Below are 16,307 nucleotides of genomic sequence, written 5' to 3' on the forward strand. Positions count from 1 at the left end.
TTTCTCTGGCCGGCTCTCCGCTACCCTCTTGTAAGAGAAATGCCCAAATATATAATGCCTTTGCTGCATCTGGCTCGACTTCAGTTACAATTCGTCTTTGGCTCGGTGCGGTTCCACTCGCGATTTTCTTAGTTTTTCCAGCAGAGCAGAAATAAAAACGCTCGTCTCGAATCGAAACGGATAAACATTGGACACACGATACAAAGTGGAAGAAAGCAGGCTGAAAAATGCTCTGCCCGGGGGAAAATGTAAATTGCCAAACGGGTTTCACAGTCAAGGTCGTCGCTTCCGCCCAGCGACGCTTTAGGCCGCTAACACCGCCCCATATCAACACCCACTCATTACTCAGCTTAATAATGGTGATTATGATTATGTCGTCTTCGCTGGATGCCCTGGTCATTGGTAATTTCTCCCCTTTTGTTCGGTTTTTGATTTTGATTGGATGCGTGTCTTGCCTTTATTTCAATGCTTTTTTTTTGGCATGCTCATGCGCGCGCGCATGGGGTGTGAAAGTTGTCGATCGGATCGGAGAGTTATATAACCACAAACGGGGCGCCAAGTGGGTTCGAGTTGTCCCCGTACCCCACCCAAAAAAGCAAAAAAAAAGAGCGTGTGCATTGAACCCCATGACAGTTCAGTTGCTGAAATTTTCCTGACCCGCTGCCTTGGCCTCTCCAAACTACCAAGATGATAAATTTACTTTCTAAATGCTGCAACTGCCCAGCTGCTCCAGCTAGAGCCACAGATTGAGATTGAGATTGAGATACATACATACACGGCAGCCCAGACAGCCAGTCAGTTGGACTATCTGTTATAGCCATACATATCTCGAGCCTCGAGATCGCATCTTGCATTTGGCCAACACGCGTCTCTTGCCCAATATCTGCCTGAGTTACGATCTGGTGCGGCACGGCTACGGGCCATTGCTGCCAATCCATGATGCAAACGCATTTCAATCTATACGCCGCATTGTGGCCCACGACTGGGGGCGTTTTTTCAAGTGGGTGGAGCCGGGGGAGTTCCAGAGATTGGGTATTCCAAAAGATCTTCAAGAGTTTCTGGAAGAAAATTGAATATATTGTATAATGTCGAAAAGACTTCAGTTACGATTCTGTGTTCTAAGCACATTTTCCTAGAAAACCCTATTTCCGGAAGGGTTTTGAGGTTGGAGTTAGGAATCTTGGTTTGCGGGAACCTCCAGATATTGGGTATTCCAGTGCTTTCCAGAGATTCTGAAAGATCATGAAAACAAATCGTTTTTCAAAATCGCTTCAGTTAGGACTTCGAGATTTTAACACATTTTCCTATATTTTTACAAAAAAAAGTTCCTATTAACTTTGAATTCTTGGTTATTCCACGGGATATTTGCAGGAGGTTTCCTTAAAAAGTTTATTTCCATATAGCCGACAGATCTGTTTTTAGCTCCACTTTCAAGTGTCGTGTCTAAGTCCCACTAAAAAACAAAGAAATAACAAATTTAAAAACATAATTAAGTCATTAAAAGTAAAACAAACCAATCCAAATTATAAAGTTGCAAGGTTACCAAAGAATTCTATTCTTTCAGCGAGTTAATGTTTATAAATAATATTCAAATGGAAGTGATTATAATTTGGAATGTCAGTATATCGTGACTAGTCGCCATATAAATCATATTTCTCAGTTACCAAGATGAAAGATCATCTGAGATAAAATTATTTAAATGTTAACCGAGGTCTCTAGCATATCAGAAAGGTCATCACAAGCCAAGTCATTACTTTAGGCTCTCTTTAACTAGTAGGTGGAATATATGTTTCCTTGAAATTTGTCAAATTTTCCAATCGAATTCAACTCAAGTGGCGAATGGCGAACGTGGGCTTATGTGGCGTTTATTTTCCACAGTTGGCTATTCGTAACTACCTCCCATTTCTGTGCGTGATTGGTGGTAGCCAGCTGAAGAAAAAAACCAGAAGAAATATTGCTGCAATCGGTAGTGGATAATTTTGGCTTTGACGTGAGCGGTTTCGTTTTTGGGTCAGCCGCATTAATTAGTCTCCTTGTTAATTACACACGGCTATCTCACACCCAGTTAACGAATGTGTGCCTGCTTTGCAGACAATGATGGAAATGGTATAATCACGAGCAACCACACTCGGCATCGTCGCGCGACCTCCGGAGGAGGAACATCGCCAGCCAATTGCATGCAAGATGCACGCTTCTACCGCAATCCCAACCGGCCGGTCCACAAGATCTGGACAAACAGTGAGTGCGCCAAGTATTTTCTCTGCCTCGACGGCGAGGTCTTCGAGTTCAAGTGCTCTGAGGGCCTGCTTTTCGATGTGGTGCGTCAGATCTGTGACTTCAAGGCAAATGTGGATAATTGCGATGTGAGCGCGGAGACGCCGGCGCCGAAGCCCCTCCTGGAGATGGCCGACTGTGCGGATGAGTACCAGTTGGGCTGCGCCGATGGCACCTGCCTGCCGCAGGAGTATTTCTGCGACGGATCGGTGGACTGTCCCGACGGTTCCGACGAGGGTTGGTGTGATGTGGAGCACGATCCTAATGCGGCGGGTGCTTGTGATCCCCGGAAATGTCAGTTGCCTCAGTGTTTCTGCTCCAAGGATGGCACCCAGATACCCGGTGGCATTCCTGCTCAGAGTGTGCCGCAAATGATCTTGCTGACCTTCGATGATGCCATTAACCACGATAATTGGGAGCTCTTCTCCAAGGTTTTGTTCACACAGAACAGGCGGAATCCGAATGGCTGCCCCATCAAGGGCACATTCTATGTCTCCCATCCCTTTACCAACTATCAGTATGTCCAGAAGCTGTGGAACGATGGTCATGAAATAGCCGTGCACTCGGTCACGTAAGTTGAACAGGCTGGAAATATATTAACTATTAAAAACATATTACAATTTGTTGTATATTCCCTTACCTTAGTCACCGTGGTCCCGAATTGTGGTGGTCCAAGAACGCCACCATAGAGGATTGGTTCGACGAGATGGTTGGCCAGGCGAACATCATCAATAAGTTTGCCGCCGTTCGAATGGAAGAGATCCGGGGCATGCGGGTGCCCTTTCTGCGCGTCGGCTGGAATCGGCAGTTCCTCATGATGAAAGAGTTCGGTTTCGTGTACGACTCCTCCATGGTGGCACCGCACTCGAATCCTCCACTCTGGCCCTACACCTTGGACTACAAGATGCCGCACACCTGTACGGGTGTAAATCAGAATTGTCCATCAAGGAGTTATCCAGGCATTTGGGAACTGGTGATGAACCAACTGGAGGCCGGTGAATATATGTGCGGCATGGTGGACAGCTGTCCGCCGCATTTGAGCGGCGAGGATGTGTACAGAATGCTGACGCACAACTTCAAGAGGCACTACCTCAGCAACAGGGCGCCCTTTGGCCTGTACTTCCATTCCACTTGGTTCAAGAAAATCGACTATCTGAATGCCTTTCTGGTGAGTGTTGAATGGAGAAGATAGAATTTGATTCTCATTTTTCATTGTTCATGTAGAAATTCCTCGACGATCTGCAAAAGCTGCCGGATGTGCACTTTGTGACCAATCAGCAGGCTATACAGTGGATGCGCCATCCCACGCCCAGCAATCAGCTACATCAGTTCGAGTCTTGGCACTGCCAGCCCAAGGATCTGGATTCCCACGAGCGTGTCTGCAACCTGCCGAATGTATGCAAGGTGCGGAGTCGTGTGCTGCAGGAGGATCGCTTCTTCTACACGTGCATGGAGTGTCCTGCCCAGTATCCCTGGATTCGCAACGAGTTCGGTTTGGACTAAGGTGATAGCCCGCATAACACTAAACGGGGCCTCGGAAGGGGTTTTTAGTTCCACATAATATTTGAGCTGTCCAGAAAGCAAGTCTTAGAAGGCCTCTTATAAAATAACTTTGCATTTATCAGCTTTCAGATAAATACCAATTGGTATTCTACAGGATTGTTTAAGAATTCGATTTGAATTTTGAACATTATGGAAAACTGTTGAACAATATTATTATATTATATACAAGGTTGTTCGAAGGTGCTAATTAGTTAATTCTGGAATTATTATCAAGGATTTTAATACAACTTTAGGAGCTCAATATTTATTAAATGGAATTTTTAGAGCTAGAAAGATTAACATTTAGGTGATCAAAATCAAATTGTAACAAAAATCTCAGAGAATTTCTAAACTTGCCTTGTATACAAAACATGTGTAAACATAATTTCCGAGACAATCATAATATGGAGTCAAAAATCCTCTTTTTGAGGGCCGACAAAAGTTGTAATTTGTGGCCTAAATAGATTTAAGAACTAATTTATACGTATGTCTCCGCTAAATATATTTAAACCGATTTCCATAAAAGCGCTTTGTACTTAGTCTAGACCTGGAACCGAAGGTCCACACTTAGAGATACAGATCCTGATCCTGATCCTTCGATTATTGCGTTATAAACGGATTGGCAATGCTTTCCACTCCGTCCTGCGGGCAAATGAGGACCAGAGCTGTACCACGACACACGACCAGTCCCAGGCTCCGGTTCGTCTCGGTTAGCTTGTAGGGCTCGTCGGAGTCCCGAAGGTACTCCACTGTGTTGTCCAGCACCAGGTTGAGCAGCGCATCGTAGCCCTTGAGGATTCCGGATGCCTCGCGGCCGCCCGCGAATTTCACGCGGATCTGCTTCTCCAGGTACTTCGAGAGGTCCAGAATCGACTCCTTGCGACGCTTCTCCTTGCCGTCGTTGTTGCCGCCGCCCACCTGCAAGGTCACGCATTTGATTAATACCTGAATGTTTAATCTTTTATTTAGTTTACCTTTTTATCTGCCATTATTCTGTTTTTTTTTGGTAAAAATAAAAGCCGGTGGGTTTAGAGTGACCGTCGATTGGTGTGCCAGGAAATGCCACCAAGATACAGCGCTACTCGCCGGCAGGGGGCGCTTGTAAAACCATCGATACAAGTATCGATAGTAACAATGGTGGCAGGGCTGCGGAATTGTTTTTTCTACCAGTTCAGAAATAATTTCAGAATTAAGATTACATTTTGTCAAAGAAGGAAATTTATTAAATGTTTATATTGAGGCCATGAACAACTTAGTTCAATGTAATTAGTTCACACAATTTCTTGGTATTATGTAGTACTCAATTTGTGTCATACAAATTATTGTTAGAAAGTCTCATATTAACTATGGATGAACTAAGAGAATTTATTTATGCGATATTAACAATAATGGTTTTAATATCATGGGCTATTCCTTTAAAAGTGCGGGGTCAAACCAGATAGCTTCATAAATAAATACATATTTTTATATAGTTCGTGTAAAATTTGAATAACTAAAAAATAATATGAATAGTACATTTTTTCGAGTCTAACAGTGTACTTTATCGATAACTCCGCGTTCGTGGATGATTTTACACCATCTGGTCACTCTGACTGGCTCTCCATTTTGTTTTCCACGGCGGAACCTTTTTTGCTACATCAGATTGCATTTTTACACCACTTACTCGAGTGTTTGTTTAAATTTAAGTGTTTTAAAGCAACCAACAAACAATGGGCCGCAAGAAGAAGAAGGCCTCCAAACCCTGGTGCTGGTATCCTTTTCGCAAAACAAACAACAAAGTTTTTTTTCACGGCATGTGCCGCTGGCTGTATCTCCACATACATACACACAAATTTATATAATGGTGTTGGGGTGCTGCAGAAAGTGGGGAGGGGAAGGGGTAAAGGGCCACATCTCGAGAAATTTTCCTTAACTCTTAACTGAAAAACTAGGTACTGCAACCGAGAGTTCGACGACGAAAAGATCCTGGTGCAACACCAGAAGGCCAAGCACTTTAAGTGCCACATCTGCCACAAGAAGTTGTACACCGGACCGGGGCTCTCCATCCATTGCATGCAAGTGCACAAGGAGACGGTCGACAAGGTTCCCAACTCGCTGCCCAATCGCTCAAACATTGAAATCGAAATCTTCGGCATGGACGGCATTCCCGCCGAGGATCTCAGGGATCACGAGCGCCAAAAGAATGGCGGCAAGTCGGATTCGGACGACGATGAGCCGGTGGCCAAAAAGAAAGTGGAATGTGAGTCTTCCACCCAGCCATCCATAATAATCTCCATAAATCTCTAAGCCCCACGTTCGTTTGCAGATGCCATGAGCGTTCCGCCGCCCATGATGATGCCCCCGAACATGATGCCGCCACACATGCTGGGCCAATATGGCATGGGCATGATGCAGCACATGCCGCCGTTGCCTCCGTATCCAGTGCCCATGATGCCGCACATGATGCCGCCGCGACCCCTCTTCCCAGCCGCCATGGCCACCACATCGGCGGCAGCTGCTGCGGCTGCGGCCCATCATCACCACGCCGCCGCCATGGCCCAGCAAAAGCCAACATTTCCAGCGTACAGGTGGGCACCGATAGCGGGGAAAACCATATTAGAATTATGCCGGTTTCGTTTGACTAAATGGAATGTATTGTAGTGCTGTTTTAGGATGCTGAACCTCTCTGAGAAATATTTCTCTTACATTTTTTTGAAAGCAAAATGAACTTACTCTAATCAAAAAGCCTAAGAAATTAATTCTCCCTACAAAATAAGTTTAATGTCATTTTTGTATGGAATTTTTCGGTTTGATGCCTTTTTGATTGAGATGAGTTTTATGCCTTAAGTTTAAAGTCAGATGTCGTTACCTTGAAACAGAAATGTCATGCCCTTTTAGTCCTTAACATGCATTTGTGGCATTTTCTAAGTGGTTTTCCCCTCTTTAAATTCAGCCTCTGAAGCAAGTTGACTACTTACTTCTAGGCCTAATCCTAGATCTTTTCCACTAACGTTAAACTTTGTTTTTGCCTTCTCGATAAAGTAATGCTACCATAAGTGCTCCGCCCACCACCAATCATGCTGGTGGCGCAACCAGCGCACCACCAAGTGGTCCGCCCGATGGCCAGCAACATCAGCAGCGACCACCGGTTCCGCCAGCGGCAGGCGGCGCTGCCACCGCTGCTGTGACCACCAAGATCATGCATCCGCAAGAGGACATAAGCCTGGAGGAGTTGCGTGCCCGGCAACCGAAGATACAGGCGCGTCTGGCGGCCGCTATGGCTGCTCTGGCGAATCCACAAAACCGCAAGAGTCCCAGCAACAATGGCGGTGCCCTGGCGTCGATGCCCGCTACCCCGCCGCCACCGTCGCTGGCCGGGATCTCGCCCACGGGCAGCAACAGCAGCAGTGGCATGGCTAACGCGATTGCCGTCTCCACAGCCATGTCGAAGGCCCAGGAAGTGAGTTCTTATCATAGTTATAGAAACCATAGTCAATATAAATAAACAGACCGCGACGGAAACGACTTCCAACTGATAAACAGGAATTAACAACGCAACGGACTGAAACGCGGACGTGTAAAAAAGACAAATTCCTCAGAAAATAAATTAAAATAAAATATACAATTGCACATACAAAACTTGACTCACATTTGAATTTCGACTGCATTTTGCGTTCTAAGAGAATTCCATTTTTCCAAACTGGACACGTTTTTTTTACACATTACTGATACCAATTTTGGTTACCATTACGTCGACGTTGTAATTTTCGTAAAATGCAATGGCGGAAATTACGTTTACACGACCACAGCATACGAAAGCAAACAGAATTACACAAAACGAAACAGAATTAAAAGAAAAGAATAACTTTTTTAGCATATAGTATGATATATGTCTGTACAATTTTTTAATTAAACAAAAAAATTAATGGCAACAAAACAAACGAAACGGCGGTTTTCAATTTAACCAATTAAGATTCTTTGATATAAAGCATCTTTCCACGAAACCTAGGGAATTCGAAAGAAGGGAAATATAAGGTTTTATTTTGTCTTGGTCCCTCAACCTCTGTCCCCAAACCAAAATCTAATAAACCAGAGAAACTGCCAGTTTTCCTACCCTAACAATTCGAATAAAATAAGGAAGGAGGTGAAATTCAATTGATTACTGGGATGAATATCAACAATAGCTTGAAAATAATTTTTCGGGTGGGTCAATTTGATCGGATCTTAGCGGACTTTAAACTTTTAATAAGTTCCTGAAGAAAGAGTGAAGACCATGCCCTTCCGTTACATTTTTATGGACTTTTATTTCGAGTTCTTGGTAGTTCAATAACATTTTTTTTAGAATATTTAAAACTGTTAAAAAATCTTTAGAAACAGATGAGACAAATTCAATAAGTAATAGTGTTTAAAATGACTGGCAGTCGATAGCATTGTTCTATTTCAAGTAAAACCTTGAAAAAAGGTTGCAATATATTTAAAATGCACACTTCCCTTTCAGTAGAATAGGAATATAGTTAACAATTTATCACCAGGACATAGAATTTCATACTTAGTCAGGAAATGGGCTGTCCCAAATGAAAAACTCCTCCAAGTGGCATGTGAGATGAATTCAATCGATTCCCAAAATTTTCTTACAGACCGCCGCTCTAGTAGCCGTGGCACAGGCTCAGGCTCAGGCGCACGTCCATGCTGCCCAAGCCCAGGCACAAGCTCAAGCCCAAGCTCAGGCTCAGGCCGTGGTCCAGGCCCAGGTGCAGGCCGCCCATGTGGCCCACGCTGTGGCAGCCCAGCAGCAGGCGGTGCACCAGCATCAGCAGCAACAGCAGCAGCAACAGCAGACGGTGGCGCAGCAACAGCAACAGCAACAGGCCGTGGCGCAGCAGCATCATGCGGCTCAGCAGCAGCAGGTCAAGCAACTGGAGGAACTGAATCGGGCTGTGATGCTCCAGCGCTTTCAGGCTGCCCGGCAGCCGGCAAATCCTGGCGCTGCAGCAGCGGCTGCAGCGGCCGCAGCCGTCGGCATGGTAAGTCTCTAATCCTGCGGTGCTGCGTATGCAACGCGAACAACCAATCAAAAGAATGAACTTGACTTAACAAAATCGAATTCCAAGTGCTGAGAATCTCAATCTGTAAAAGACCACAAAACAAAAAAACGAAACAATTACCGATCTTGTGTCCCAGGGTGGTACCAAAAAGCCAACGACAGCATTTTCCAGTGGGTTAACCCGATTTAGTATAGAGCTTCGCCCTCATCATCATGCTAATCACCTACTAGCAAATGTTTTTCCAGATAACTTGGGGGACCTAAAATTTAACTGATTTCAAGCTAGATAATCAAGAGTTAACCAAGCCCCACTCTCACAGAACTAATATATATATTTCTGCCGTTGAAATCATTTGTTGAAGTCATTATTGATCTTTGTCAAGGGGATAACCGATGTGTTTAAAAGTATCTGAAACAGTTTTTGTAATCCTAGACCTTTTACACTCAAGGAAAAAATAGCCTGTTTCGAAGTTCGCTGCATTCGGTACATTTTTAAGAACGTTCGTTCTCAAATTATTCGTTCTCTATTTTTCTGGGTGTACAAGTACCTTATAACCACTTGAGAGGTCATCAGCCAATAATAGTTCTCCCCTTAAAATTCAAATAACTTTTCAATCATATGTAAAATAATCCATTTGGTTCACTACGAACGCTTACCAACACTGCCGCTTGAGATTTCCTTTACTTTTTGAACACATCACTTTTATCCAGCTTATCCAACAAGGGATTTCAACTGTCTCAACTAATATGTCTCACACCATATCAAATTCTAAACAGTATTTAGCTTGTAAACTCGAAAAATGTGTTAAAGTTACCGTTACAATTGCAGTACAGAGCAGAAGTTCAGTGTTGATAAACGATAAAAAGTTGCAAAAGTGTTGCGCAGGGCCCGAACAGTTTACAGTATGTATCGTTTTTGTACAACAACAACAAGTTTATCTTCCCCCACCAACCCAACCTAATCACTCCCTCCTGATTAAAACTCACACCCCGCAATATGATATGTGAAATGCAAAGTGCGCAATGCAACAAGATAAGTAAAAGCCAACAACTCAATTATAATCTACTTAGTCGTACTTATGCAAGTAATTATGTAGTCTAAGCAAGTACCTACTCTCCTCTATCTCTCTCAATCACTCACCCCCCATGCGTATATAATCCACAAGATCAATCCCGTCCCCAAGAAAGTTTCTAGTACGTACTGCCTTGCAAGTAAAACAGAACAGAATGAACTTACAATTATGATAATGAATGAGAGAAAAGTCGTGAGTTATGTTTATAAACTATTTTGCAAGCCATGTAAGTACATTTCAATAATTTCTATTACCAAAAAACAAAAAAAAAACAAAATACTTTGAATTTGTCGTAATGGTTGCTGCGTTGGTTGGTTTAATTGATTGATGATTGATTGACTGGTTGATTGATTAATTCATATCCACAAAATATACACATGAATTAAGTAAGACTACACGCCGCATTGATATGTCTCTATATCTCTATCTCTATTACCTCGATAACTTCATCCACCCAAAATATACAAACAATCTGAAATATATCTCATAAGCATAATATCTAAATGTTCTTTGATCTGTAAATTGTACTACCAAATCAATGTTTTATGTTCTAAAGATCGTGCATCTCTGTCCCCCCACTCCCCGTACATACATTCCGTTTCCTTTCGATTACTGCCCAACTAACATACACCATCATTCATCTGGTTTTATGCGCAGTACAAATGCTTATCAAAGGTAGAGGACTATCGGTTGCAGATCCTTTCCGTTTCATTTTCCACCGATGAGTTTGCCATAGAACCCCTCCTCCTAACCCAATCTCACCCTCATCCAACTCCCATCTTAGCCCAGTTTGAAAACTAACTTCTAACTGAAAGATATTGGAACTTGAACTCGACCCCATGCCTCCGGTTAGTAAATCAAATTACTATTTCTTTCTCTTAAGTGCGAATACGATTAATTTATAAACGTTGCTGCAATTGAAGTGCAATATTAAGATACAAAGCCAATATTAAAATACAAAACCTTAAATGGTTTGCAATGCAATCCCCTCACACCTTCTTCCACACCATCGTCGTCGTCAGTTCAGTTTCCGAATTGTAAGTACTTTTCTTTTTAAATCAACAAACTATTTAATTACAAATGAACAAAAAAATTATATTGTTTTTGCCATGGTGAGAAGAGAAGAAGTCGTCTCGCCTCTTCTCGCTGCTCTACTCAATATTCTACTCTATATATCTTGTCTCTGCTCTATCATACATTTGTAATGCGATGCAAAAATGTTTTCCACCCACAAAAAAAAAAACCAAACACACATACACACACACACCTCTTATCCATTTATTGAATAAGTACGCAAAAACCAACTTATTAATATTTTAAATGAAAAAAAAAACAATACAAACATAATTAATAACAACTTAGCTAATTTTGTGTACAATGGCTTCAATATAGACCCGGCTTAAGTGCCCTCAAGAGTATTAATCCGAGCTCTCGTTTCCATGCTCTTCTATATCTTTCTCTCCTCATCCGATCCGTCACCTCCAGATGCCGATACCTGGCCACATGCAGCTGATGCAGCCGATGCTGAGACCGGCCATGGCCATCGGTCCCCATGGAGCTCTGATCGGCGGGAATATGCTAAGAGCAGCCGGTGGACCCGGATTCAATGGAATGCCTGCAGGTGAGTAGATCAAAGATGTGGAAATCAATGGATAATAATATAAAACTTTCTCTGTTTAGGTCTGCTGCCCATGCAGATAGGACTGCCGGGAATGCCGGGTGCCTTGCCCGCTGGAGCGATGGCGATGCCTGGAATGGGCGTGATGCTGCAGGGACATCCCAACATGCTGCAGATGATGCAGCCGCGCTTTAGATGATGTCTGCCCGCTGCGCCGGGTCTGTTGCAGGCGCCAGCAGGCCAGCCGCCAGCGCACCTGCAACCGCAGCCGCATCCTGCACGTCCCTTCTCCAGGACGACGGCCGCTCTGCAGGCTCACGCTCAGCCACCGCTGTTGAGCCTGCCGCTGCCACTGCTTTTCCACGAGTGAGGCAAGAGGATGATCATGCTTATAGTTGCAAACAGCAAGCAGCGCGCGCACTCAGCAAGCAAGTTGTTTTGAAAACTCCAACCAAAGTCAGTTCTTTTTCAATGTATAACAGTTTTTGAGACACAACACACACCCCACACACACACCCAATTCTTGGCCCCACGCTACCCACTAATCAGCGGTTATGCCTAGTAAACCAGTCGATGTCATCTATATATATATATATACCTTTCGTTCATCTAAAGCACTCCATTCTAGCTTTTGTTCCAATCCAAATTGTTTAATTTCCCCAATCCGAACTTCTCGATGTGCGTGCATAAATACATCTTTTAGATATATATTATTCGTGCTCTCTCTGTATAACACAATGTACCACACATACACACTAACACTAAACATCTGAAGCTACTTTGCTGTGCTGTAGATCTCTATCTTTTATCTGTATCTATATCTGTATAATCAACAAATTAATCGTTGACATTATCTATACAAAATGTTGTTTTTTTAACATTCTCTTTCTTTTTTTTAGTTTCATTTAGTGAGCATATATTTTAAACACATCCACCTACACTCACACACTCAAGTTGTTTAATTATATCTCCTCCAAAACAAATGAAAACCGAAAAGAAAAATCCGAAAATCTTCGAAATCACACAAAAGCCAAAAAACCAAAAAAACCTGAACGCTCAAAGCTCTGGGTATGTTGACAATTGCCATAAGCAGCATTTTTGTGTTGTTTTTGTGTTATTCGTGCGTAATTTATACTTTCGATTCTTTCTGTCCATGTGAAATGCTCTGCAAACTGTTACAATGTTATACAATTCATACAACTACTTCCATGTTGTCTATACCTTCGTTCATTCGTTCAGTTGCGGCTGACAAAAAGTAAGTCCTATCTTTCTTTACATAGTATATTTAACTATATACATACAAAACATATTTATACAAAATATTCAACATTTCTTTGTATCGTTTCTGTTCTTTTGGTATGTAATATATATATATATTTGGTGTGTGTCGTCGCGAGACAACAGATCAGAGAGCAGGTATCTACCTTCAATTTGTTTTTCTTTTTTAATAATTATATATGCATATTAAATACTATCTATCCTAAGTCATTTGGTTATGGTATGGTTGGTACTAAACAACAAAAACACCAGAGACAACTACAATAAAACAACTAGATCCCTAGTAAAACCGCTATATAGCTTATAGAGTTGCCTGTAGAGGGCATCTAGATAGGAATTTCTCACGTGTTAGTAAGTACACTAGATACATTGTTTTGGAATCGATCTTGATGCTTTTGTTTTGTTATTACCGTAGTGTTCTTCCAAAATTCCCAGTTATCATCTAGCTTCCTTTCCACAACTTCAAATAGTTATTGAACTAATTAAAGATAATACTCGATAACTTGATCCTTCATTGAGGCACTCAGATCAGTCCTTTGTTAATCCGATGGTAAACCTATGAAATTGTAGCTAGCATAAGTAGTCGATTGACAGTTAAAGAGTCCTAGTCGTATCCTTTTTGTTTTGTTATGTTTTTATGGAAATCAGCATGAGTCAGATTGTTCTCCGTGCCCCGGCGAGATCTTCGAATACTCCTAACCCAGTGTAGCCTAGGGTAGTTGAAATTAGCACTCAGAATCCTGGAGAGCACCACACGTCGTCACACTAACTAACCTCACCATTGTTTGAGTATACCTCTAGTAAACACTTGTAACCCAACCATATAATACTATATATATCTATGTATTAATGTAACAATACCGTGTAACTTAATCATAAGCAATGACAAGTGAAGTGAACTGCCCAAGAAGAAGCGAGTGAATCCGATCATATTCCCCTCACTCGGGCCAGTTTAGCGCAAAATTGATGTTGGACTCTGTGGTCTGGCAAATTAGCCGCACCGCCATCGGGATATCGCCGGCCGGCCATATCAATTTCGTTGGCCCGGTTCGATAGTCCTGCGGTGTTAGAACGGCGTGCTTCAGACGAGAGTACCTCAATGCAAGACAGACAGTATCCCAGATTCGGTGGCACTACTCGTATACGATTCACACACTATCCCCCGACTAAAATCGCATCTGTACACAGTACTCGTACTCGTAGCATATATTCTCTCTCTCTGGTAACTGTATTGCGAAGATTGTAAATATTTTTGATGGACGCATTTCATTTTGTAGAGTTGCTTTTACTTATCACTTATGCTTTATTTTTGTCGGGAATGCAAATAAACTTAACTTTTTTGTTTGAATCGAAAGTCTTGTTGAGGTATTTATAAATGTTACAACTAAGATCTGTTATAAAGTTTCAAGTTTTGGAAGCTTAAGAAGTGTTTTTTAACCGACAGGTTATAACGTTTTTTAACCTTTTTGATATTTTTATTGTTTATTTCTAAATTAATTTTTGAATCAAAAGTCTTGTTAAGGTATCTTAAAATATTATAACTAAAATCTTTTTTGATTCTTTTTGATATTTTAATTATTTATTTCTAAATTAATTATACACTTTTTGCGGCAATATTTAAAATAGGATATCAAAATACTTAGTTATCAAATTTTTTAGTTTGTTGGTTTAATACACGCTTTTAATTGCCATTTAGGGGCTGTGTTATGTTAGTTAATCAAGATTTTTAAATAGAGTCAAATCAAATTGAATAAACTTTCGGTTATATTTAAGTTTCGCTTGCATTTCCCGTCCGTAGTAAAATTTTTAGTATTCTTTTTTGGTGGTGGTCCTTAAAAATTGCAATAATTTCATATTACGAATTAATCTTTTAACCATTCAATTCTATCCATGCAATGCACGCGTTCATTTGAAAAGAGTACAGCTAAAAGGCTACAAGTTTTGTTAACATTTAATGGGCTTTAGGTGTTTTGCGAAAGGAAAAGAAAACTAAGATCTAAGAATTAAAGTTGAAAATTACAAATTAGACCACCGATCTTCGTCTGTCTTTGCGCTGGGCGACACGCGAGTAGCTGAACAAATGGCAGTCACTGTAATACTAAACCCCACACAACCGATCCCAGGCGTAAATGTCTGCTGCGTTCAGTCGAAAGCGTGTCACATTAATTTTGCTGAGCGAAAAGTCCCCTGCGTCCGTCCGCCCCCTTCTATCTATACATATATATATCTATAAAGTAAGTGGTATATGTCTATCTTTGGATTATGTTTTGCATGCCCTGAAGAGTATGCCTTCCGACCACAACAAGTACAAGTTCGAATCGGACGCAGGCGATGTGCCGGAGTTTAGTCAGGAGATATACTATATCTATATGTGTATCGTAACTCTGAGGCGAGGGCACATCACAGTTATTGAACTAACTGTTGGACTTTTCGGTCCTTGTCTTGCGACCACCCAATCGTTATATCCACACCGCATAACACCACAACTATAACCATATATATTGGTATCAGACGAAACGAATTTGCATACTACGCGTCTTGTACAATCTACACAACCCGTCGGCCGAATCACCAAACCACCACATCGACCACACCATTTCTCAGAGCATCCGTATAAAGATGGATCCGAAAGAGAGATATGCTATACGATAATGTTTCTTTACACATTTTGTTTAGTGTTGATTTACTCATTTTATCAATATAAAATTAATCAATAATGCTTTGATAGTTGCAACTACTTTTTTTTGGGAAAGTATTTCAAGATCGAACAATTTTCAAACTAATCAACTATAAGAATTTGTTTTGCCAAAGATCTTTGAAGCTTTCGACCAAAGTTTTTTTTTATTAATTAATCTTTGAGTAAATATAAATGTTAACCATGTTTATACTTTTTTCATAAGCTTTAAGCCATTTTTGTTGCATTTACTTTTAACTAAAGCTTACGGAATTAACAATCAATCAATTTTTCCTTATCCATTTCTGTTCGTTCAACAAATATAATCACACAAAAACTTAGCTAATGCCTATACTATATTTAAAGCAAATGCATAAAATCAAAAACCAACAAATTTGCCTATGTTAAATCATTTTTAATGTTGTAATGTAAATGAAAAGATGCAAAAAACGGAGGGAAAAAACAAAAATAAATATAGATTTAGCATTCTTGTACGTAAAATGTTTTTACCAAAACGAAAAAAAAAGAAAGTATACAAACAGCAAGTTATATAAGCAATTGTTTAAATTCTTTTAAACTAAATATAAAGCTATAATTAGGAAAACAAAAATGCATAATAAGAATATTTCTAGTTTAAAGTTTCGATTGTTCTCTATTCTTTTGAAATTAATTTATTGAAATTTTAATAAATCGAATAAAAATGAATATATCATGAGTTTTCTTGGGGGGATTGGGCTTCGGATTGTAAAGTTTATAAGAAAAATATGTTTTCAGAGTTATATACCATACTATATTATATTTTAAAGCGCATAATAATCAAGCTTT

General features: G+C 41.0%; 3 protein-coding genes across 3 annotated transcripts; 2 read left to right on the forward strand and 1 right to left on the reverse strand.

The window, feature by feature from the left end:
- The first annotated feature begins 94 nt into the window (after nt 1–94).
- ChLD3 (Chitin and LDLR binding deacetylase 3) lies at nt 95–3,899 on the forward strand. Its single transcript, XM_017074125.4, has 4 exons — nt 95–402; nt 2,092–2,845; nt 2,920–3,442; nt 3,499–3,899. Exons 1-4 carry the CDS (start codon nt 228–230, stop codon nt 3,775–3,777), a joined length of 1,731 nt encoding a protein of 576 aa, XP_016929614.2. The 5' UTR covers nt 95–227; the 3' UTR covers nt 3,778–3,899.
- A 166-nt stretch (nt 3,900–4,065) lies between these two features.
- LSm7 (U6 snRNA-associated Sm-like protein LSm7) lies at nt 4,066–4,916 on the reverse strand. Its single transcript, XM_017073432.4, has 2 exons — nt 4,791–4,916; nt 4,066–4,734 (listed from the first exon to the last, which is right to left on the reverse strand). Exons 1-2 carry the CDS (start codon nt 4,803–4,805, stop codon nt 4,417–4,419), a joined length of 333 nt encoding a protein of 110 aa, XP_016928921.1. The 5' UTR covers nt 4,806–4,916; the 3' UTR covers nt 4,066–4,416.
- A 476-nt stretch (nt 4,917–5,392) lies between these two features.
- On the forward strand, nt 5,393–16,187 carry BuGZ (Bub3 interacting GLEBS and Zinc finger domain protein). Its single transcript, XM_036812847.3, has 7 exons — nt 5,393–5,566; nt 5,748–6,055; nt 6,122–6,383; nt 6,838–7,255; nt 8,433–8,819; nt 11,398–11,533; nt 11,593–16,187. The coding sequence occupies exons 1-7, from the start codon at nt 5,526–5,528 to the stop codon at nt 11,727–11,729; spliced, it is 1,689 nt and encodes a 562-aa protein (XP_036668742.2). The 5' UTR covers nt 5,393–5,525; the 3' UTR covers nt 11,730–16,187.
- The last annotated feature ends 120 nt before the right edge of the window (nt 16,188–16,307 follow it).

Source organism: Drosophila suzukii, chromosome 2L, assembly GCF_043229965.1.
Source record: "Drosophila suzukii chromosome 2L, CBGP_Dsuzu_IsoJpt1.0, whole genome shotgun sequence".
Lineage (NCBI taxonomy): Eukaryota > Metazoa > Arthropoda > Insecta > Diptera > Drosophilidae > Drosophila > Drosophila suzukii.

What these genes read in the sequence shown, in the direction of transcription:
- BuGZ (XM_036812847.3), top strand. Translation starts at nt 5,526, where the DNA reads ATGGGCCGCAAGAAGAAGAAGGCCTCCAAACCCTGGTGCTG. An exon ending in CCATGTCGAAGGCCCAGGAA is followed by an intron (nt 7,256 to 8,432) that starts GTGAGTTCTTAT and finishes ATTTTCTTACAG; the next exon opens with ACCGCCGCTCTAGTAGCCGT. An exon ending in ATTCAATGGAATGCCTGCAG is followed by an intron (nt 11,534 to 11,592) that starts GTGAGTAGATCA and finishes TTCTCTGTTTAG; the next exon opens with GTCTGCTGCCCATGCAGATA.
- ChLD3 (XM_017074125.4), top strand. Translation starts at nt 228, where the DNA reads ATGCTCTGCCCGGGGGAAAATGTAAATTGCCAAACGGGTTTCACAGTC. An exon ending in GCTGGATGCCCTGGTCATTG is followed by an intron (nt 403 to 2,091) that starts GTAATTTCTCCC and finishes CCTGCTTTGCAG; the next exon opens with ACAATGATGGAAATGGTATA. An exon ending in ATAGCCGTGCACTCGGTCAC is followed by an intron (nt 2,846 to 2,919) that starts GTAAGTTGAACA and finishes CCCTTACCTTAG; the next exon opens with TCACCGTGGTCCCGAATTGT.